The sequence below is a fragment of the Neovison vison genome, chromosome 6, assembly GCF_020171115.1.
Source record: "Neovison vison isolate M4711 chromosome 6, ASM_NN_V1, whole genome shotgun sequence".
Taxonomy (NCBI): domain Eukaryota; kingdom Metazoa; phylum Chordata; class Mammalia; order Carnivora; family Mustelidae; genus Neogale; species Neogale vison.
In genome coordinates this window covers 119,025,081-119,048,826 of record NC_058096.1, presented here as the reverse complement: position 1 = coordinate 119,048,826, position 23,746 = coordinate 119,025,081, and the positions used below count along the sequence as shown (strand labels likewise).

General features: G+C 38.5%; 1 protein-coding gene across 2 annotated transcripts in view; it reads right to left on the bottom strand.

The window, feature by feature from the left end:
- The window catches only part of LMLN (leishmanolysin like peptidase), an 83,505-nt gene that overhangs the window by 24,943 nt on the left and 34,816 nt on the right, over positions 1-23,746 (bottom strand). For both annotated transcript variants that reach the window (XM_044252138.1, XM_044252139.1), the window contains exons 12-13: positions 10,996-11,106; positions 1,024-1,156 (exon numbers count right to left, since the gene is read on the bottom strand). In XM_044252138.1, the coding sequence (XP_044108073.1) occupies positions 1,024-1,156; positions 10,996-11,106 (244 nt within the window). The remainder of the gene's footprint in view (positions 1-1,023; positions 1,157-10,995; positions 11,107-23,746) is intronic.

Sequence of the window (23,746 nt, the reverse complement as noted above, 5' to 3'; positions counted from 1 at the left end):
AAACATATGCAGGAAGCTCAAAATTTAGCAATGGTCGTTTTAAATTATCTTCTAAGATACAACTTCTGACTACAGAATCCTTTGTAAATGTCAGGCAGAACTGAGGTATTTTAGAGATGGCCACTGCAGGAACAAACTTAAAGGTCCAATCAGAGATTCAGACTGAATATGTGGGACCCTGTCCTTCACCCTTTTTTTTTGTTGTTAGAGAGAGAGGAGGGTCAGATGGAGAGGGAGAAAGAGACTTTTTTTTTAAGATTTTATTTATTTATTTGTCAAAGAGAGAGAGAGAGAGACAGTGGGAGAGGGAACACAAGCAGGGCGAGTGGGAGAAGCAGACTTCCTGCCAAGCAGGGATACCAATGTGGAGCTCGATCCCAGGACACTGAGATCATGACCTGAGCTGAAGAAGACGCTTAACCATCTGAGCCACCCACACGCCTGAGAGAAAGATTCTTAAGCAGGTTCCATGCCCAGTGTGGAGCCCAGAGCTGGGCTAGATCTCACAACTCTGAGATCATGACCTACGCTGAAATCAAGAGTCAGATACTTAACTGACTGAACCACAGACACCCCTTCACCCAAAAGCTGAAGACCTTTTGGGATTCACCTGTCAAACTTTTTCTAAAGAAGAACTTTCAAGACTTTTAATTAATTGAATTAGAGCATCTCAGTTATTTTCTTTGAAGAATTTTGTCCTTTTGTGTTAATTAGAGGAAACTAAAGATGAAGACTTTGGAAACAATTAGAAAAAAATACAAACTACTTAAAAAAAGATCCAATAAATATTCTAAACGCCTTTTGCCATTACTACAAGACTTTGCTAGATATTAATTGTTGTTGATTAGCACATTGGGTTTAAAGAATTTAAAGAATTCTTCATTTTTTTTTAACTTATAGAAAACAAATGAGGACTTTCATAAGTTGAAAAACTCAAGAGAATTCACTCTTCTAACTCAAAACTGAGACTTCTCTTTAAAAAATTGAGTTGATTTCTAAAATTGTGCCCAAAACAAGTGTTACCTGGTACTCTGGAGGTAAAGGTTTTGAAAACTTCTGCAAATTACACACTGCAACTGCTCTCTGGTCCTGTCTGCAAGTTAACTGCAATGGATTACTTCTGAGTGTGTCACAGAAAGGGCTCAGCGTCTGTCTCCTGTACACAAAGATAAACACCATGGTATCAAACTCTAAAGAAAACAAAACAAATCCATTTTTGAGCTTATCTTTTCTATTATCATTTCAGTATACTTTTTAATAGCTTAATACTAAATGCTGCATCAGGTTATAAAGTTATTTTTAAAAGTATAAAAAGAAATGCTTAATGTAGATATGAAAGATTAATGCTACATGCACTGTAACATTATTCCACCAGTATCAAACATGATTCTATTTATCTCTTTCTCAAATTTTGCCAGTAAAATGGGAGTTCTGCAGACCTGACCTGCATGTTAAAGCAGATAATAAAATTTCTGATCTTGCTTAGAAATGCAAATCTTCATAACCAATATAATGCAGTCTAAGAAAGAGATGGAGATGGAGATGATGCACTTCTGTCCTGCAGGTACAAAGAATTTTTTCTATGCCACAATCTAGTTCAAATACTTTCTTTTGACAGTTTATTAAACTGAACACATTCACAAGACATCTTGTTTTCATGTGCAAAATGAAGATTGTGTGAATACTCCTAATTATTACAAGTTGTTCTGTTCTGTTAAACCTAATCTTGAAAGCACAATTTGGAAAAAGATGTCTTGTAATTTTCCAAAGACACTGAAATCTATTGCTTTGTTCTGTAGAAAAATCTTCAAATTAGTCATCTTATTGATAATTACAATATATATTAATATAATGGTAATGTTATAAATGAAATTCCAGTGTTCTTAAACAATATAAATCCTATTAAGACTGCCAAATTGTAATAGGAATATTGCTATTTTTCCTCTTCTCCCATGTGCTTGCTGGAGAAAAAAGCCTAGGTTAGATTTCTTATTTTAAGGAAAACTGATACTTGCTTCATTTAAGTTAACACAGTATAGCAATAAAACATCTCTAGGGGAGTTATAGTTTCTTGAGATAAAATATGTAAAAGTCCTACCACAGTCTTTGATAAACATGAAGCAGCAAGTGTAACAGGAAAGCAAACATCTAGAAGTCTTCACATAGGCTTGGTTTCAAATACTAGCTTATTTGATGTTTATTTAATATTCCTGAGCTTCAACTATAAAGTGCTCCATGTCTAGCACATACAAGTTACTCAATAAATATAATTTCACTGTCCATACCACTTGTATAAAATCTTTATATAAGGCAATTTCATAGCTTTCTATGATAAAGTTCCCAATGAAAATGACCAGTAGTTCTTACTAAGTCACTTCCTCAATACCACAAAATTCTTTTCCTTTTTCTCTAACATAATACAGAATTTACCTTGAATTAAAATATGAGTTTTGGCTAACTGGATAAAGAGGAGTAAGGAACTTAAAAAATACTGATTTAAAAAGCTCCAAAGTAAAAAAAAAAAAAGCTCCAAAGTTAAGAGTTGTTCAAGATTCATGACATATAATTCTACAGCAGTTCGGCTTATAGAACTTTCTGCAGAGTGCGGTCCAATATGTTTAATCATATAGTGGCTATCAACCACTGTTGATAATAGCAATGTCCCCAATCGCCAAACTGTGAAAAGAGCCAAGATGCCCTTCAGCAGACAAATGGATAAAGAAGATATGGTCCATATATACAATGGAGTATTATGCCTCCATCAGAAAGGATGAATACCCAACTTTTTTATCAACATGGATGGGCCTAGCGGAGATTACGCTGAGTGAAATAAGTCAAGCAGAAAAAGTCAATTATCACATGGTTTCACATACTTGTGGAGCAGAAGAAATAACATGGAAGACATTAGAAGGAGAGGAAAAATGATTGGGGGAAATTGGAGGGGGAGAAGAACCATGAGAGACTGTGAACTCTGAGAAACAACCTGAGGGTTTTGGAAGGGAGAGGGGTTGGGGATGGATGAGCCGATAGTGGGCACCAGGAGGAGGACACATATTACATGGAGCACTAGTGGTGCTCCATGGGTGTGCTTACATGGGTGTGGTGCATAAACAATGAAACTTCCGAAAAAACAGAATAAAAATTTTCTTAAAAATCGCAGAGAAAAAAGAAAATCCTGAAAGCAGCTCCAGACAAGAGGTCTGTAACCTACAATGGCAGAAACATTAGAGGGGCAGCAGACCTATCCATAGAGACCTGGCAGACCAGAAAGGACTGGCATTGTATTTTCAGGGTACTAAACTAGAAAAATATGCAGCCAAGATAATATAACCAGCTAGGCTGACATCAAAAATAGAAGAAGAGACAAAAAGCTTCCAGGACAAACAGAAACTGAAAGAATCTGTGATCATCAAACCAGCCCTACAAGAAATATTGAAAGGGTCCTCTAAGCAAAGAGAGAGGCCAGAAGTAACAGAGACCAGAAAGGAACAGAGACAATATACAGTAATAGTCACCTTACAGACAATACAATGGCACTAAATTCATAACTTACAATAGTCACCCTGAATGTAAATGGGCTAAATGTCCCAATCAAAAGACAAAGGGTATCAGACTGGATACAAAAGCAAGACCCATTTATATACTGTCTGCAAGAGACTCATTTTGGACCCAGAGACACCTCCAGATTGAAAGTGAGGGGGATGGAAAACCATTTCTCATGCTAATAGACATCAAAAGAAAGCTGGGAAGGCAATCCTTAAATCAGACAAATTAGATTTTAAACCAAAGACTGTAATAAGAGATGAGGAAGGACACTGCATCATACCTAGAGGGTCTATCCAACAAGAAGATCTAACAACTGTAAATATTTATGCCCCTAACATGGGAGCAGCCAATTAATAACAAAATCAAAGAAACACATCAATAATAATACAATAATAGTACAGGACAGTAACACCCCTCTCACTGTAATGGACAGATCATCTAAGCAAAAGATCAAGAAGGAAATAAGAGCCTCGAATGAAACACTGGACCAGATGAGCTTCATAGATATATTCAGAATATTCCATCCCAAAGCAACAGAACACACACTCTTCTCTAGTGCACATGGAACATTCACCAAAATAGATCACATACTGAGTCACAAATCAGGTCTCAACCAGTACCAAAAGATTACGGTCATTCCCTGCATATTTTCAGACCACACAGTGCTCTGAAACTCGACCTTAATCACAAGAGAAAAGTTGGAAAGAACTCAAATACACGGAAGCTAAAGTGCATCCCACTAAAGAAGAAATGGGTCAACCAGGAAATTAAAGAAGAATTAAAAAAAAAAAGTCATGGAGGGGCACCTGGGTGGCTCAGTGGGTTAAGCCTCTGCCTTTGGCTCAGGTCATGATCCCAGCGTACCAGGATTGAGCTGCACATCGGGCTCTCTGCTCAGCAGATAGCCTGCTTCCTCCTCTCTCTCTGCCTTCCTCTCTGACTACTTGTGATCTCTGTCTGTCAAATAAATAAATAATATCTTAAAAAAAAAAAGAAGTCATGGAAACAAATGAAAATGAAAACACAACTTTTCAAAATGCTTGGGATGCAGCAAAAGGGGTCCTAAGAGGAAAGTACATAGCACTACAAGCCTTTCTCAAGAGACAAGAAAGGTCTCAAATACAAGACCTAATCCTACACCTTAAGGAGTTGGAAAATAAGAGCAAACAAAGCCTAAACACAGCAGAAGAGAAATAACAAAGATTAGAGCAGAAGTCAATGAAATATAAACTAAATAAACTGTAGAAAAGATTAACAAAACTAGGAGCTGGTTCTTCGAAAGAATTAGTAAGAATGGACAAACCACCTCTGGCCAGACCTATCAAAAAGAAGAGAACAGATCACAACCAACACTGAAGAAATACAAACAACTACGAGAACATATTATGAGTAACTCTATGCCAACAATTTAGACAACTTGGAAGAAATGGATAAATTCCTAGAGATGTATAAACTACCAAAACTGAACCAGGAAGAAACTGAAAATCTGAACGGACCCATAACCAACAGGAAATTGAAGAAGTAATCAAAAACCTCCCAACAAACAAGGGCCCAGGAACAGATGGCTTTCCAGGGGAATTCTACCAAACATTTATTTTTTAAGATTTTATTTATTTATTTGACACAGAGAGAGAGAGAGAGATCACAAGGTCAAGAGGCCGGCAGAGAGTGGGGGGGGGCAGGCGCCCATTCTACCAAACATTTAAGGAAAAATTATTACCTATTCTTCTGAAACTGTTCCAAAAAACAGATATGGGGGCGCCTGGGTGGCTCAGTGGGTTAAGCCTCTGCCTTCGGCTCAGGTCATGATCTCAAAGTCCTGGGATCGAGCCCCGCATTGGGCTCTCTGCTCAGCGGGGAGCCTGCTTTCCCTGCCCCTGCCTGCCTCTCTTCCTGCTTGTGATCTCTCTCTGTCACATAAATAAATAAATAAATACCAAAAACCCCCAAAAAAACAGATATGGAAGGAAAACTTCCAAACCCATTTTATGAGGTCAGCATTACCTTGATCTCAAAATGAGATAAAGACTCCATCAAAAAGGATAATTACAGACCAATATCCCTGATAAACATGGATGCAAAAATTTTGACCAAAATACTAGCCAATAGGCTCCAACAGTACATTAAAAGGATTATTTACCAAGACCAAGAGGGATTTATTCCTGGGCTGCAAGGTTGGTTCAACATCCACAAATCAATCAATGTCATACACTAAATTAATCAAAGGAGAAGAGCCATGTGATCCTCTCAAGAGATGCAGAAAAAGCTTTGACAAAGTACAGCATCCTTTCTTTTTTTAAAAAATATTTTATTTATTTATTTGAGAGAGAAATAGTGACAGAGAGTATGAGTACGGAGGAGAGGAGAAGCAGACTCCCTACTAAGGAGGGAGCCCAACATGGGACTTGATTCCAGGATCCTGGCTGGGACCATGACCTGAGCTGAAGCAGATGCCAACTGACTGAGCCAACCAGGCTCCCCTCCTATCTTGATTAAAACTCTTCTCAGTGTAGGGATAGAGCTTATATACCTCAATATCATAAAAGCCATCTATGAAAAGCCTACAGTGAGTATCATTCTTAATGGGGAAAAACTGAAAGCTTTTCCCCTAAGGTCAGGAATACAGCACGGATGGCCACTATCATCATTGCTATTCAAAACAGTACTGGAAGTCCTAGCCTCAGCAATCAGACAACAAAAAGAAATAAAAGCCATCTGAATCCACAAAGAAGAAGTCAAACTGTCACTCTTTGCAGTTGATAGGATATTTTATGTGGGAAATCCAAAAGAATCCATTCCAAAACTGCTAGAACTCATATAGGAATTCAGTAAAGTGGCAGGATATAAAATCAATGCACAGAAATCAGTTGCATTTCTATACACTAACAACAAGACAGAAGAAAGATAAATTAAGGAGTCGATCCCATTTACAACTGCACCCAAAACCACAGGATACCTAGGAACACATCTAGCCAAAAAGGCAAAGAATCTGTACTCAGAAAACTATAAAGTACTCATGAAAGAAATTGAGGAAGACACACATAAATGGAAAAATGTTCCATGCTCATGGAATGGAAGAACAAATATTGTTAAAATGTCTATGCTAGAATGATCTACATATTCAATGCAATCCCTATCAAAATACCATCAATGTTTTTCACAGAACTAGAACAAATAATCCTACAATTTGTATGGAACCAGAAAAGACCCTGAATAACCAGAGGAATGTTGAAACAGAAAGCCAAAGCTGGTGGCATCACAATTCTGGACTTCAAGCTCTACCACAAAACTGTAATCATCAAGACAGTATGGTACTGGCACAAAAACAGACACAATTATCAATGGAATCAATGGAACAATCAATGGAACAGAATAGAGAACTCAGAAATGGACACTGAACTCTATGGTCAACTAATATTCAACAAAGCAGGAAAGAATATTCAATGGAAAAAAAGACAATCTCTTCAACAAATGGTGTTGGAAAAACTGGACAGCCACAAGTGGAAGAATGAAAATAGACCATTTCCTTATACCATATACAAAAATAGACTCAAAGTGGATGAAAGACTTAAAGGTGAGGCGGGTACCCATCAAAATACTAGAAGAAAACACAGGTAGCAACCTCTTTGACTTCCGCTGCAGCAAGTTCTTCCCACATACATCACCAACTGCAGCAAGTTCTTCCCACATACATCACCAAAGGCAAAGTAAACAAAAGCAAAAGTGAACGGACTGGGACTTGATCAAGATAAAAACCTTTTGCAGAGCAAAGGAAACAATCGAAAAAACCAAAAGACAACCAACTGAATGGGCGAATATCTTTGTAAACAATGTATCAGATAAAGGGGTAGTATCCAAAATCTATGAAGAACTTATCAGGCTCAACACCCAAAGAACAAATAAACTAATCCAGAAACGGGAAGAAGACATGAACAGACATTTCTGCAAAGAAGACATTCAAATGGCCAACAGACACATGAAAAAGTGTTGGGCGCCTGGGTGGCTCAGTTGGTTGGACGACTGCCTTCGGCTCAGGTCATGATCCTGGAGTCCCAGGATCGAGTCTCACATCAGGCTCCCAGCTCCATGGGAAGTCTGCTTCTCCCTCTGACCTTCTCCTCGCTCATGTTCTCTCTCACTGTCTCTCTCTCAAATAAATAAATAAAATCTTTAAAAAAAAAAAAAAGAAAAAAAAAGAAAAAGTGCTCAACATCACTCGGCATCCAGGAACTACAAATCAAAACCATAATGAGATACCACCTCACACCAGTCAGAAGGGCTAATATAAACAAGTCAGGAAATGACAGATGTTGGAGAGGATGTGGAGAAAGGACAAAACCAGAGAGAGAGAGACAAACCGTAAGAGACTTTTTTTTTTTTTAAATTAACATATAATGTATTATTTGCCCCAGGGATACAGGTCTGTGAATCATCAGTCTTAAACAAGACACAGCACTCACCATAGCACATACCCTCCCCAATGTCCATAACCCAGCCACCCTGACCCTCTCCTCCACCTGGCAGCAAGCCTCAGTTTGTTTTGTGAGATTAGGAGTCTCAACCCTAAGAGACTCTTAATCTCAGGAAACAAACTGAGGGTTTCTGGAGTGGAGGAGGGTGGGAGGGATGGGGTGCCTGGGTGATGGACATGGGGAAGGATATGTGTTGTGGTGAGTACTGTGTATTGTGTAAGACTGATGAATCACAGACGTATACCCCTGAAGCAAATAATACAACATATGTTAATAATAAATAGATAATAATATTAGAAAACCAAACAGTGTAATCTATCATATTAACAGAGTTTTTTTTTAAAAATCACATGATTATATCAACCAAAGCAAAAAAAGGACTCGACAAAAGTCAACATCCATTGTGATAAAAACTCTCAGAAAAATAGGTAAAGAGGGGAACTTCAACTTGAACAGAAGCATCTACAAAACACCTACAACTAACATTATACTTAATAGTGAAAAACTGAATGCTCCCCTCCCCCAACTGTGTTCATGGATTAAAAAGCTCAATAGAGGGGCGCCTGGGTGGCTCAGTGGGTTAAGCCTCTGCCTTCGGCTCAGGTCATGATCTCAGGGTCCTGGGATGGAGCCCCACATCGGGCTCTCTGCTCAGCAGGGAGCCTGCTTCCCCCTCTCTCTCTGCCTGCCTCTCTGCCTACTTGTGATCTCTCTCTCTCTGTCAAATAAATAAATAAAATCTTAAAAAAAAAAAAAAGCTCAATAGAGCCAAGACATCAATTCTCCTAAAATTGATACATAAGTTTAACACAATTCAAGAAAAATCCCAGCAAGATTTTTTGCTGGTAGAATATAAAATGGTATAGCCATTCTGGAAAAGAATACTGGAGCTCTGGAAAAGAGTTCAGCAGTTCCTTAGAGAACTAAACTTCCAACTACCATATGACTCAGCAATTGCTTATCTTGGAGAAATGAAGATTTCTTTCCACACAAAAACCTGCACACAAATGTTTACAGCAGCTTTATTCATAATAGTCCCAAACTGGAAACAACGTAGGTATCCTCCCACATGTGAATGTTTAGGGCACCTGGGTGGCTCAGTCCATTAAGCAGCTGCCTTCAGCTCAGGTGATGATCTCAGGGTTGTGGGAAGAGCCTGCAATGGTCTCCCTACGCAGTGGGTAGTCTGTATCTCCCTCTACCCTTATCCCCTGCTTGTGATCTCTCTCTCTCTTTCAAATAAATCTTTAAAACAACAACAACAACAAAACATATAAATGTTTAAACAAACTGTGGTATATCCATATCATGGAATATTATTCAGCTATTAACTTGAGGAAACTACTGATATACACAACCCAGAAAGTTATGTGGAGTGAAAAAAGTCAGCCCCAACAGGTTATATATAGAATGAATCAATTTATATAACATTCTTTAAATGGCAAAATTACAGAAATGAAGAACAGATTAGTGGTTTCCAGGGGTGTAAGAGGGGCTGGAGTGGGAGGGAAGTAGGTATAAATCTATAAAATCTATAAAATGGCAAGATGAAGGATTCCTGTGGTACTGAAATGTTCTGTGTCTGATTGTATCAACGTCAACATCCTGGCTGTGTTACTATACTACAGTTATTACAAGATATTACCAATTAAGAAAACTGGATAAAGTATATATGGAATCTCTGTATATTTCTTTAAAACTACATGTAAACCTATAATTATCTCAAAATAAAAAGTTAAAAAATATACATTTACAAGGGTACTTGCTGGCTCAGTCCATGAAGTGTGAGGCCTTTTTTTTCTTTTAAGATTTTATTTATTTATTCGTTAGAGAGAGAGAGAGAACAAACATGCAGAGGGAGAAGCAGGCTCCCTGCTGAGCAAGGAACCCAATGCAGGAACCCAGGAATCCTGGGATCATGACCTGAGCCGAACACAGTCACTTAACCAACTGAGACACCCAAGAGTCCTGAAATGTGAGGCTCTCGATCTCAGGGTTATGAGTTCAAGCTTCACAGTGGGCACAGAGCTTACTTTAAAAAAAAAAAAAAAAAAAAAAAAGCATAAACATATGAATATGTGGGCATACACATCCCCCAAACTTGATGAGTGGACTTTTAAAAAGTTTGCTAGGTGATTTTGATTTTCATCCAGATTTGAGAGCCATTATTCAAAAGTATTTTCATGTTTTTGGATACTGAATCAACAGTTGCATCTATATTTTTGAGTGCATTCTCTGAAGAAAATAGTAAGAATGAAAGAATATGCAAAAATTTTACAGTTTATAATTTATTCATTATAAACTAAATAGAAATGCTTATGGCTCTCATTCCCACATTGTGGATTCTTTTCATATGTGATTTAAAACAATAATGTATCGGGACGTCTGGGTGGCTCAGCTGGTTAAGCAGCTGCTTTCAGCTCAGGTCATGATCCCAATGTCCTTGGATGGAGTCCCACATTGGGCTCCTTCCTCAGCGGGGAGCCTGCTTCTCCCTCTGCCTCTGCCTGCCCCTCTGTCTGCCTGTGCTCACCCTCTCTGATAAATAAATAAATAATCTTTAAAAAAAATAAAATAAAATAAAACAATAATGTATCTACTTATTATATTACCACGAAGCACCACAGATGGTTTTCTGTACATTTTGAAATTGAACTGTTTAGGTAACATTTTCAAAATAGTGACATTTTAGGTTTAGGATAAAGAACAAAATCAGGGGCGCCTGGGTGGCTCAGTGGGTTAAGCCGCTGCCTTCGGCTTAGGTCATGGTCTCAGGGTCCTGGGATCGAGTCCCGCATCGGGCTCTCTGATCAGCAGGGAGCCTGCTTCCCTCTCTCTCTCTCTCTGCCTGCCTCTCTGACTACTTGTGATTTCTCTCTGTCAAATAAATAAATAAAATCTTTAAAAAAAAAAAAAAAAGAACAAAATCAGAAATCAACCATGTTATCAAAGATATAATGAGGAAATGTGTTCTTACTTTTGTTTCTGCTGGTCAATCCAGAATTTGCAGCTCTTCCTGACAAAGTCACAGCCCATTCCTCGGCCCCAGTCTAACTTCTCAGCCATACTGTAATTAGCCGTATACCAGCTGTGGAAATAATTCAAATAAAGAAGTTATTACTGTCATTTTATGAGACTGACGCGCTACCTACTGCCCTAACGAGGCACCTTATTACTGTCATTTTAAAAACAATTCCAGCATACTAATTACAAATCTCAACAATGAGCAAACCAGGACCTCAAGACAGAGGAGCATTTATAAGCAAAGCACTTATACATGGGAACTGTTGCACAAAATCATGTAAAATAAGCACTGGGAAACTTGTCTTATGGTGAGGGTACTTTTGTATTTGAAAAAAAAAAGAAAATCAAAACCAAAATATGTTGTCACTGTAATTTTAAAAAATGACAGAAGTCACAGAGTAGATAGTGGTTAAGGTGTGAGACAAAGGGATTAAGGGCCAAAGAAACAAAAAGAGAATGAGAAAAAAAGACAAGGGAGTAAACTAAGGAAGAAATAGTGGACTTACTAGTTGGATCAACATTACCTAATCTGATTCAGTTGGCCCTAGTTTCTTGCTGTGTGGCCTTGAATTCATGATATTCCATCAATACAGGTTCTGCTTGTGACTAAAAATTAAACTATTATAATAAGACATATGAATATTTTTGTCTAAAATTAAAAATTTTTTAAAATGTTCTAGTTTCAGAAAAAAAAACTCCACATTTATTTGGTTTCCTGGCAAATTTATTTATTATTTTTTTAAAGATTGTATTTATTTACTTGACAGACAGAGATAACAAGTAGGCAGAGAGGCAGGCAGAGAGAGAGGAGAAAGCAGGCTCCCCGCTGAGCAGAGAGCCAGATGCAGGTCTGGATCCCAGGACCCTGAGATTATGACCTGGGCCGAAGGCAGAGACTTAACCCACTGAGCCACCCAGGTGCCCCAGTTTCCTCGCAAATTTAATCAAAGCCTAGGAACCTACTTTTATTAGTTTTTCTTTTTCAAGATTTTATTTGAGAGAGAGAGAGAGCATGAGAAAGAGCACAAGCAGGAGGAGTGGCAGAGGGAAAGGGAGAAGGCTCCACGCTTAGCAGAGAACCCGATGTGGGACTCAATAACAGGACCCTGGGATCATGACCTGAGCCAAAGGCAGACACTTAACCAACTGAGCCACCCAGTTTCCCCTTTCTTCTTTATTCTTAATAATAAGATTAGTTTACAAAAACTATAAAATTATAAAAAATAGATTCTTACCATATATACACACACGCACACACAAACACATACACACATATATGTATCTATATATTTGTTTGAGAGACAGTGAGAGTGTGCACATTCATGCTAGAGGTGGGAGCAGAGGGTGAGGAGTGGGGGAAGAATCTCAAGCAGTCTTGGTATGAGCCTGATGTGGGGCTCAATCTCATGTCCCGGAGGTCATGACCTGAACTGAAACCAAGAGTTGATGCTTAACTGACTGAGCCACCCATGTGCCCCAGTTTCTAAACTTTTCATATTATATCGGTCCCTTTAGCATTACCAAAACAGTACATAAAAACAAAGGCTCAAAGGCCAAGGGAATGACAAGAATTTTTCTCTCCATTCCGGCTACCTTCCCACAAAATAAAAATAAAAAAAGGAGCATCTTCAAAACATTCTCCTCTTTAAATTTTAATTTAAAAAATTTTAAAGATTTTATTTACTAGGGGTGCCTGGGTGGCTCAGTGGATAAGCCACTACCTTCAGCCCAGGTCATGATCATGGTCTCAGGGTCCTGGGATCGAGCCCCGCATCAGGCTCTCTGCTCAGCAGGGAGCCTGCTTCCTCCTCTCTCTCTGCCTGACTCTCTGCCTACTTGTAATCGCTCTTTCTCTGTCAAATAAATAAATAAAATCTTTAAAAAAAGAAAAGATTTTATTTATTTATTTGAATGAGAGAGAGCACGTGGGGGGGCGGAGGGAGAAACTGAGATGGAGAGAGAGAGAGGGAGAAACTGAGAGAGGCACTGAAGACATGAATCTCAGCATTCCAATAACCAAAATGCCAGAAGTCTCTGCAGCTATAACGTGACTTATGTTAATCAGTTAATGTAGGTCAAGTTGTCCAGATAGTAACAGATGCTCTCAGTATTGCACACTAGCAGTCATTTTAGCAGTGCTTAGGTTAGCCACTCCTTCTCCCTATGGATAAAATGTAAAGTAATAAGATTTCCTTGGGAATTAACATATCTAATATAGGTTGAGAACAGAGCATAGTATCAGCACTATGTCACTGAATCGCCAGCTAAATACTCCACCTACATTTCTTGAAACCCTCCCGATACCTTCTTTGCAGCTCTTCCTATGCTATGAGTCAACAGTTATTAAGCATTTCTTCTATGGTAGGCCCTTTGTTTAATGATAAGCCTCTACCAGTGAATAAACAGACACAGCTCCTCCCTTCATGAAGGTGTATAATCCAGTGGGGAATTCCTGACGTTTTGTTTTAAAACAAATGATGTTTTAAAAAAAATTACAACTGGGATGAATGCTACAGAGATTAAGTAAAAGCTGGTAATAGCAGCACATTAATAGGAAAACCTACATTAGTCTGGGGAATTAGGAAAGATCTGAGGAAGCAGTTTTAAGCTAAACCCAAAGGATGAGCTCGAGTTAGCAGAGGGAGCAGGGAAAGCACTGGAAACAGAGTTTCTTAGGGGCATTAAAGGGTTGTGAAATCAATTTATTGTATCTTAACACTTATTTCTCATTCTTCTAAAAATCAATAAAATAGGGAAAAAAAGAACTGCATTGTTGGTAGTAGGGTAAATATATTTCCATGAACTTTGGGTTAGTTTTGTATACAATAGCTAATACCCGAGGTGGCACCTACATGGGCCAAACACTTTACTAAGGACTTTACATGTATTAACTCACAAAACACTGAAGTAAGTATCACATTTTCCCTTATTTTACAGATGAGAGAACTGAGGGAAAGAAACAGCAAGTAAGTAGCAAAGACGGGACTTGAATCTAGGGTTCTGGTTTCAATGTCAATGTTCTTTATAAAAAACTGGGATATAATTCATATCTTATAAAATTCACCCTTATAATGTATATAATTCAATGTTTTTAGTATATTCACAGGGTAGTACAACCATTACCATTCCAGGCATATCTCATTTTCTTGCATTCCACTTTATAACATTTTGCAGATACTGTCTTTTTATTGTTACAAATTGAAGGTTTGTGGCAACCTTGTGTCAAGCAAGTCTACTGGCACCATTTTTCTGACAGCATTGGCTAACTTCCTGTCTTTGTATCACACATTGGTAACTTTCACAATATTTTGAACTTTTTCATGATTATTATATTTGTAATGGTAATTTGTGACCAGTGATCTCTCCGGTTACTATTATTAATGGTCTTGGGGCACCAGGAACCGCACCTATACAAAATAAATGTGTGTATTCTGACTCCTGCACTGACTGTTCCCAGTCTCTCTCCCTTTCCTCAGGCCTCTCTATTCCCTGAGACACAAAAATATTGAAATTATGCCAATTAATACCCTATGGTGGGCTGCCTGGGTGGCTCAGTTGTTAAGCATCCAACTTCTGATTTTGGCTCAGGTCATGACCTCAGTGTCTGGGATCAAGCCCCACGTCAGACTCTGGACTCAGCGCAGAGTGTCCTTCTCCTTCTCCTTCTACTCCTCTTCCCACTCATGCTCTTCTCTCTCTCAAATAAGCACATAAATCTTAAAAAAAGAAAATAACCTAATATGGCCTTCCAAGTGTTCAAGTGAAAGGAAGAATCATGGGCGCCTGGGTGTCTTAGTGGGTTAAAGCCTCTGCCTTTCACTCAGGTCCTGATCCCAGGGTCCTGGGATCAAGCCCTGCAGCAGGCTCTCTGCTCAGCAGGCAGACTGATCCTCCAACACCCCCACCCCGCCCCCGCTCTGTCTGCCTCTCTGCCTACATCTGATTTCTGTCTGTCAAATAAATAAACTCTTTTTTTTTTTTTTAAGATTTTATTTATTTGCTTGACACAGAGAGAGAGATCATAAGTAGGCAGAGAGGCAGGGGTGCCTGGGTGGCTCAGTGGGTTAAGCCTCTGCCTTCGGCTCAGGTCATGATCCCAGGGTTCTGGGATCGAGCCCGCATCGGGCTCTCTGCTCAGCAGGGACCCTGCTTCCCCCTCTCCCTCTGCCTGCCTCTCTGCCTACTTGTGATCTCTCTCTCTGTCAAATAAATAAACTCTTTAAAAAAAAAAAAGGTAGAATCACATGTTTCTCACTAAATCAAAAGCTAGATATGATTTAGCTTAATGAGGAAGGGATGTCAAAAGCTGAGAGAGGCCAAAAGCTAGGCCTCTTGCACCCATTAGATAAGCTATGAATACAAAGGAAAAGTTCTTGAAGGAAATGAAAAGTGATATTACAATGAATACATGAATAATAAATAAAATAAACAGCCTTATTGCTGATAATGAAGAAAGTTTGAGTGGTCTGAAAGAATTCTACTGTGGGTAAAACGCTACCAAACAGCATCCCACGCTATAGAGAAGTTATTCATTAAAGGAAGAGTCCAACAGTGTGATGAACTTCATTGTCTTCTCTTAAGAAATTGTCACAACCACCCCAACCTTTACTGCCCACTGCCCTCATTAGCCTGCAGCAATCAACTGACTGAGCCACCTAGGCACCCCCTATTTTTAAATTATGGCATGTACATCACGGGGTGCCTGGCTGGTTCAGTCAGTACAGCATGCAACTCTATCTCCAGGTCATGAGTTCAAACCCCACATTGGGTGCGGAGGATCACTTTAAAAAAATAAAAAGTTATGTATGTTGTTTTTTTAGATATAATGCTATTGCACACGTAACAGACTACTGTATATTTATATGTACTGGGAAACAAACCAAAAAATTCATTTGATTTGCTTTAGTTAGTTGAATGGTGTGGAACCAAACATGGTATTTCTCTAAGGCAAACCTATATCTAATTTCAGAACATTTACAACACCCCTCAAAAAACTATGTCCCCATAGTAATCACTAATAATTACTTGTGATCTCAGGGTCAAGAGATCAAGCCCTGTGTCAGGCTCTGCACTCACTGTGGAGTCTGCTTCAGATTCTCTCTCCCTATCCCTCTGCCCCTCCTGCTTGTGCTCTCTCTCTAAAATAAATAAGTAAATCCTAAAAAAGAAAAAAAGAGAGAGATACTAAAGTGGCTATACCATTTTGCATTCCCACCAACAATGAATGAGAGTTCCTGCTGCTCCATGTCTCTGGCAGCAGATGTTCCAGATTTTGGCCATTCTCATGGGTGTGTAGTAGTATTTCATTGTTATTTTAATTTGCATTTCCCTGATGACCCTTTTTTTCCCCTGCTTTTTCTTTAATACGATTGCCATCTTCCCTGATATATGATTAGGTGCCTTCTTAATGACACCAAATCTACTTTTCTGCTGCACCAGATAGCATTCTAGGATAGAACTCTGATTACCAGTCATGTTCACAGAGTACTGTTCTTAAGTTTAGTACAGCTAACTCATGGTTGGGCCATAATTGTCTTTTCAAAAAATGGATTAATGTACATATCTAAATCACATTAAATTTTAAACTTAGAAGTTCACAAACAGGGGCGCCTAGGTGGCTCAATTATTGGGCATCTGCCTTCAGCTCATGTTATGACTCCAGGGTCCTGGGATTGAACCCCTTGTCTTGGGATCGTGCCCATTTTCAGGCTCACTGATCAGCGGGAAGCCTGCTTCTCCTTCTCCCTCTCCCTCTCCCCTAGCTTGTGTTCCCCCTCTTGTTGTCTCTCTCTCTGTCAAATAAATAAATTAAAAAAAAAAACCTTAAGAAAAAACAAAAAAAATTCAAAAAAGAGTTCACACATAGTCTATTTCTTTCCTATAGTTGCTATCACTCCAAATTATAGTTTTGAAATCCAGAAGTGGGAAGAATCCTATTGTTGATGCTTCTTTCTTTTTACCCTTCCTTCCAATCTCCTTCTCTTCCCCTTTTATTTCTCTTTCCTTTCCCTTTTTCTCATTAAGATGAAAAGAAATGGTTTATTAAAGAAATCAAAATACAGTAAACATAAAAAACTTAAGAGTAATTACAAGTTCTTATTTTAAGATTTTATTTATTTATTTATTTGACAGAGAGAGTACAACCAGGGGGAGGAGCAGAAGAAGGGTTGGGGGAAGCAGGCCCCCTGCTAAGCAGAGAGCCTGATGTGGGACTCAATCTCAGGACTGTGGGATCATGTCCTGAGCTGAGGGCAGACGCTTAACCAAATGAGCCATCCAGGTGCCCTATAGACTCTTTTTGTAATGATGTTAAAATTACTGACAAAATATTTTTGTCATTAAATAAAACATGGAGCATTTCTTCATATGCTTATCTTTTTTGGTGAAGGGTCTGTATAGCTCTTTTGCTTGTTTTTAATTGGGTTGTTCATTTTCTTATTGTTGAGTTTTAAGACTTTTTTTTTTAAGAGTTTATTTGTCAGAGAGCAAGAGAGACGGAGAGCAGGAGCAGGGAAAACACAGGCAGAGAGAGAAGCAAGCTCCCTGCTGAGTAAGAAGCCTGATGTGGGGATTGTTCCCAGGACTCTGGGATCATAACCTGAGCTGAAGGCAGATCTCAATCAACCAAGCCACTCAGGAGTACCTTGAATTTTAAGTTGTTGTTGTTTTTTTATATATTTGGGTAATAGTCCTTTATCAGATGTGCCTTTTACAAATATATTCTCCCTGTCTCTAACATGTCTCTTCATTCTCTTGACTTCATCCCTTTTATGGCTGAATAATATTTCATCGTATGTATATACCACATTTTGCTTGTCCATTCATCAGTTGATGAATATTAACTTTTCTACTTTTTGATTATAAGTAAAGTTGCTGTAAATATTCATGTCTGGGTTTTTGTGTGGACATGTTTTCAGTTCTTTTAGAGAGATAACTGGGAGTAAAACGGCTAGATCATATGATAAATCTCCTTAACTTTTTGAGGAACTATCAGTCTGTTTTCTAAAGTGGCTGGATCATTTTACATTCCTCTTAGCAGTATATGAATTCCAATTTTCCCACATCCTCATCAACATTTGCTATGGTCTTTTTTATTATAGTCATCCTAGTAGGTGTGAAATAGTATCTTATTGTAATTTTGATTTGCATTTCCCTAAGGACTAATGATGCCGAGAATAACTTCATGTGCTTACCGGCCATTTCTGTATCTTTTTTAGAGAAATATCTATTCAAATCCTTCACATATTCTTAAATCAGGTTGCCTTTTTATCATTGAGTTATAAGAATTCTTTATATTTTCTGGGTACTAGATATTTATCAGATAGATTATTTGCAAATATTTTCCACATTTTGTGAGTTGCCCTTTCCCTTTTTTGATAGTACCCTTTGAAGCACAAAAGTTTTTAATTCTGATGAAGTCTAATATATCTAATATTTCTTTGGTTGCTTATGCTTCTGTTATCATATTTAAGAAATCACTGCTGGGACACCTGGGGAACTCAGATAGTTAAGCACCTGCCTTCGGCTCAGGTCATGATCCCACCATCCTGGGATCAAAGCCCTGCATTAGGCTCCCAACTCAGTGGGGAGTCTGCTTCTCCTTCTCCCTCTGTCGCTCCCTCTGTTTGAGCTCTCTCTCTCTCATATACCTAAATAAGGTCTTTGTTTTTGTTTTTGTTTTTTACCTAAATAAGGTCTTTTTAAAAATTACTACTTAGGGCGCCTGGGTGGCTCAGTGGGTTAAGCCTCTGCCTTTGGCTCAGGTCAGGATCCCAGGGTCCTGGGATCGAGCCCCACATTGGGCTCTCTGCTCTGCAGGAAGCCTGCTTCCTCCTCTCTCTCTCTCTCTCTGCCTGCCTCTCTGTCAGCTTGTGATCTCTGTCTGTCAAATAAATAAATAAAATCTTTAAAAAAAATTACTGCTTACTCCAATAACATGAAGATTAATACCTAGGAAGCTAACAGTTTCCTAATTTAAATTCAATTAACATATAGTGTATTATTAGTTTCAGAGGTAGAGTTCAGTGATTCATCAGTCTTATAGAATACCCAGTGCTCATTACATCATATACCCTCCTTAAGCTTCATCACGCAGTTATCCCATTCTCCCACCCTCTTCCACTTGAGCAGCTCTCAGTTTGTTTCCTATGATTAAGAATCTCTTATGATTTGTCTCCCTCTCTGGTTTTGTCTTGTTTCCTTTTTTCCTCTCTTACCCTATGATCCTGTTTTGTTTCTTAAATTCCACATATGAGTGAGATCACATGATAATTGTCTTTCTCGAACTGATTTATTTTCCCTAGCATAATACCCTCTAGTTCCATCCATGTCATTAAAAATGGCAAGATTTCATTTTTTGATGGCTGCATAATACTGCACTGTATTTATACACCACATGTTCTTTATTCATCCAGCGATGGCTAGCTGGGCTCCTTCCATAGTTTGGCTATTGTGGACATTGCTGTTATTAATATTGTGCTGCAGGTACCCCTTCAGGTCACTACTTTTGTATCTTTGGGGTAAATACCCAGTAGTGCAATTGCTGGGTCATAGGGGAGCTCTATTTTCAACTTTCTGAGCAACCTCCATACTGTTTTCCAGAGTCACTGCACCAGCTTGCATTCCCACCAACAGTGTAAGAGAGTTCCCCTTTCTTCCCATTTCTTTCTTTCTTTCTTTCTTTTTTTTTAAATTTATTTATTTGACAGGGAGAAAGAGAGGAAGGGAAGCAGGTTCCCTGCTGAGCAGAGAGCCTGACACGGGGCTGAATCCCAGGACCCTAGGATCATGGCCTGAGCCGAAGGCAGAGGCTTTAACCCACTGAGCCACCCAGGCGCCCCCCTTTCTTTTTTCTTGGTTGGATTATTTGTTCTTTGTGATCCAGTCATTTTTTCAGTAGGATGCTCTTTAGCCTCCATGTATTTGAGTTCTTTCCAAATTTCTTCTTATGATTTCAGTTCAAGTTTCAAAGGAATGTGGTCTGAAAATATGCAGGGAATGATCCCAGTCTTTTGGTTCTGGCTGAGACCTGATCTGTGACCCAGTATGTGATCTATTCTGGAGAATGTTCCATGTACACTCAAGAAGAATGTATATTCTATCACATTAGGATGGAATTCTCTGAATATATCTGTCCAGTGTTCATGTGGTCCAGTGTGTCATTCAAAGCCCTTGTTTCCTTGTTAACCTTCAGCTTAGATGATCTGTTCATTGCGGTGAGTGGGATGTTGAAGTCCCCTACTATTATTTATTAGTATCAATGTGTTTCTTTAATTTTGTTATAAATTGGTTTATATATTTGGCTGCTCCCATGTTAGGGGCATAAATATTTGTAATTGTTACATCTTCTTGTTGGACAGACCCTTCAATTGTGGTAATAGTTTCCTTCCTCATCTCTTACTACAGTCTTCAGTTTAAAATCGAATTTCTCTGATATAAGGATTGCTACCCTAGCTTTCTTTTGCTGTCTAATAGCATGATAAATGATTTTTATCCCTCTCACTTGCAATCTGGAGGTGTCTTTGGGTCCAAAATGAGTCTCTTGCAGACAGCATATTGATGGGTCTTGCCTTTTTATCCAATCTGATACCCTGTGTCTTTTGATAGGAGTATTTAGCCCATTTACATTCAGGGTAACTACTGAAAGATAGGAATTTAGTGCCATTGTAATACCTATAAGTGACTATTACTGAATATTGTCTCTCTTCCTTTCTGGTCTATGTTACTTTTGGGCTCTCTCTTTGCTCAGAGAACCCCTTTCAATATTTCTTATAGAGCTGGTTTGGTGATTGCAAATTCTTTCAGTTTCTGTTTGTCCTGGAAGCTTTTTATCTCTCCTTCTATTCTGAATCACAGCCTTGCTGGATAAAGTATCCTTGGCTGCATATTTTTCTCATTTAGCACCCTGAATATACCAGTCTATAGCTATACCATATATAGCTAGTCTATCCTGGCCTGCCAGGTCTCTGTAGATAGGTCTTCTGCCAGTCTACTGTGTCCACCCTTGCAGGTTATGGGCTTTTTATCTTGAGCTACTTTCAAGATATTCCCTTTTCTCTGAGATTTGCAAGTTTCAGTATTATATGTTGACGTGTGGACCTATTTTTACTGATTTTGAGGAGGGTTCTCTGTGCCTCCTGGATTGAATGCCTGTTTCCTTCCCCAGACTAGGAAAGTTCTCTGCTATAATTTGCTCCAATATACCTTCTGCTCCCACTTTCCTCTTCTTCTGGGATCCCAGTTATTCTAATATTGTTTTACTTTATGGTATCACTTCTCTCTGAAATTCTCCCCCTTGTGACCCAGTAGTTGTTTATCTCTCTTTTCCTCAGCTTCTTTATTCTCCATCATTTGGTCTTCTATATCACTAATCCTCGCTCTTGCCTCATTTATCCTATCAGTTAGAGCCTCCATTTTAAAAAAGATAGATTTATTTATTTATTTATTTACTTATTTATTTATTATCAGAGACAGAGAACACACAAGCAGGAGGCATGGCAGGCAGGCAGAGAATGGAGCCCAATGTGGAACTCAGTCCCAGGACCCTGGGATCATAACTTGAGCCGAAAACAGACACCTAACTGACTGAGCTACCCAGATGTCGCAGAGCCTCCATTTTTTAACTGCTTCTCATTAATAGTCTTTTAAATTTCAACTTGGTTAGATTTTAGTTCTCTCATTTCTCCAGAAGAAATTCTCTAGTGTCTTCTATGCTTTTTTCAATCCCAGCTAGTATCTTTACTTATAATTGTTATTCAGAACACTAGTTTTACAATCACACTTATGTCCATACTGATTAGGTCCCTGGCCATCAGTACTGCCTCTTGTTCTTTTTTGAGGTGATTTTTTCTGTCTTGTCATTCTTGCAGAAAGTGGTCACTTTTCTGTTTGTAGAACTGCAGCAATTCCTTTCTTAGATCTCCACTTGAGTTCATAGGCGTTCAGAATTACTTAATAGCTATCTAGCTGAACTCCTGGAACAAAACTAAGGTCTCCTACTCCTCTACCATCTTGGACTCTTTGATTCTAAGAGTTTTATAGTTTTAGGTCTTATATTTAAGTCTTCGATCCATTATGAGGTAATCTCTGTATATCATATATAGTAGGGTTTATTCTTTTGCATGTGGATAACCAGTTATCCCAGCACCATTTGTGGAAAAAAATGTTCTTTCATCACTGAATGCTCTTGGTACCCCTATCAATGTCTTTGCTCTTAACATACAAATAATTATCTGTGTGTGTGTACGTATGTGTGTGTACAATTTGGTCATCTTTCTTAACTGTGTGAGATGTTATTAAAAATAAACTTCTAAAGAATATTTGTGAAGCGCCTTTGGGCAATAGAAAGGATCATTTAAAATGTAGTGAGATAGATACGAAAAAACTACTATGGTAATCCAGGCAAAAGATAATGGTGGCCTTGATAAAGGCAGTGGTGACCAAAAAAGTAGACAGATTCCAGGGATATTAAAGAGCTAAAAATCACAGAAGACTTTTGATTGATTGGATGTAAGAGGTGGGAAGAGGGAGTTGTCAAAGATGATTTCCAGGTTTCTGGATTGATAAATACTAATGTTTTCTACTGAGAGAAGCAACTTAGTTAACCTATATGTAAGTCTTACGGATTTAGGAAAGTTAATTTCCATGTCTATAACTTTAAAATATTGCCATATATTTAGAAACATCTGGCTATATTACCGTTGTGGTGCCCCAGAAAAAGGAAAAATGCCATAAAAATCACCAGTGCCATGATTTTACTAGTGACTCATACACTCCAGTGTTTCTGTAACCTACTGGTATCTTAAAGAAACTAGCATTGTTTATAAAAGGTCTATAAATAGGTTGTTAAACAGAGCAGCAGGACCCCTTTTCTTGGCCATTACTTGCCCAAGAATAAATGGGAAAGAGTTATAATGGTACTAAAAGAAATCCAGTGTTTTCTTCTTTCTTTTCAAAAATATGGATTTCCCAACTTGGTCCACTAAAAACTATGAGAAGCAATGGTAACCTAGTAGGAATGAACATGGTGCCTAGGTGGTGGTGTTTTTGTTTTGTTTCATTTTTAGGTAGGCTCCATGCTCAGTGTAGAGCCAAACAGGGGACTTGAACTCATGACCCTGAGATCAAGACCTGAGCTGAGATTAAGAGTTGGACACTTCATCAACTGAGCCATGCAGACACCCACAGGTTGTGGTTTCTAAAATCTCTTCTCCACTAAATGGAACCAGTGATTCTTGGAAGACTGGCTGATGCCCAGATCTAGGACAGGCTGTTTGCCCATGAGCCTGGCACATCCTGTTATACCAAAAAAAGGAAGGAAGGAAGCTATCAAAAACTAGTGAGTCTTGTCAAAAGGACTCAGGAGCCCACAAAGAAAAAGACTCCCATTGGAGTAATTTAAAAACAGTATTCTACTGCTTTACCAGAAAGTTCTATTGCTTTAATAATCAGGAATCTACACATCACCAGTTTCATTTACAACTTTAAAAACTTTAGTCGTTCTTTTATATTAGCATGGCCTCTACTCATTATAAAATAAATCTTACAATGCCTGGAATTTTGATCTATTCATTACTACACCTAAGGGACTTAAAGATTTATTGAATGAATGAATGGAGTTGGTATAAGTAAAGATAGCTAACTGCACAAAATTCAAATATTTTACTTCAGGGTAAAATATATTTTCTTAAGCTAATATTAATTTC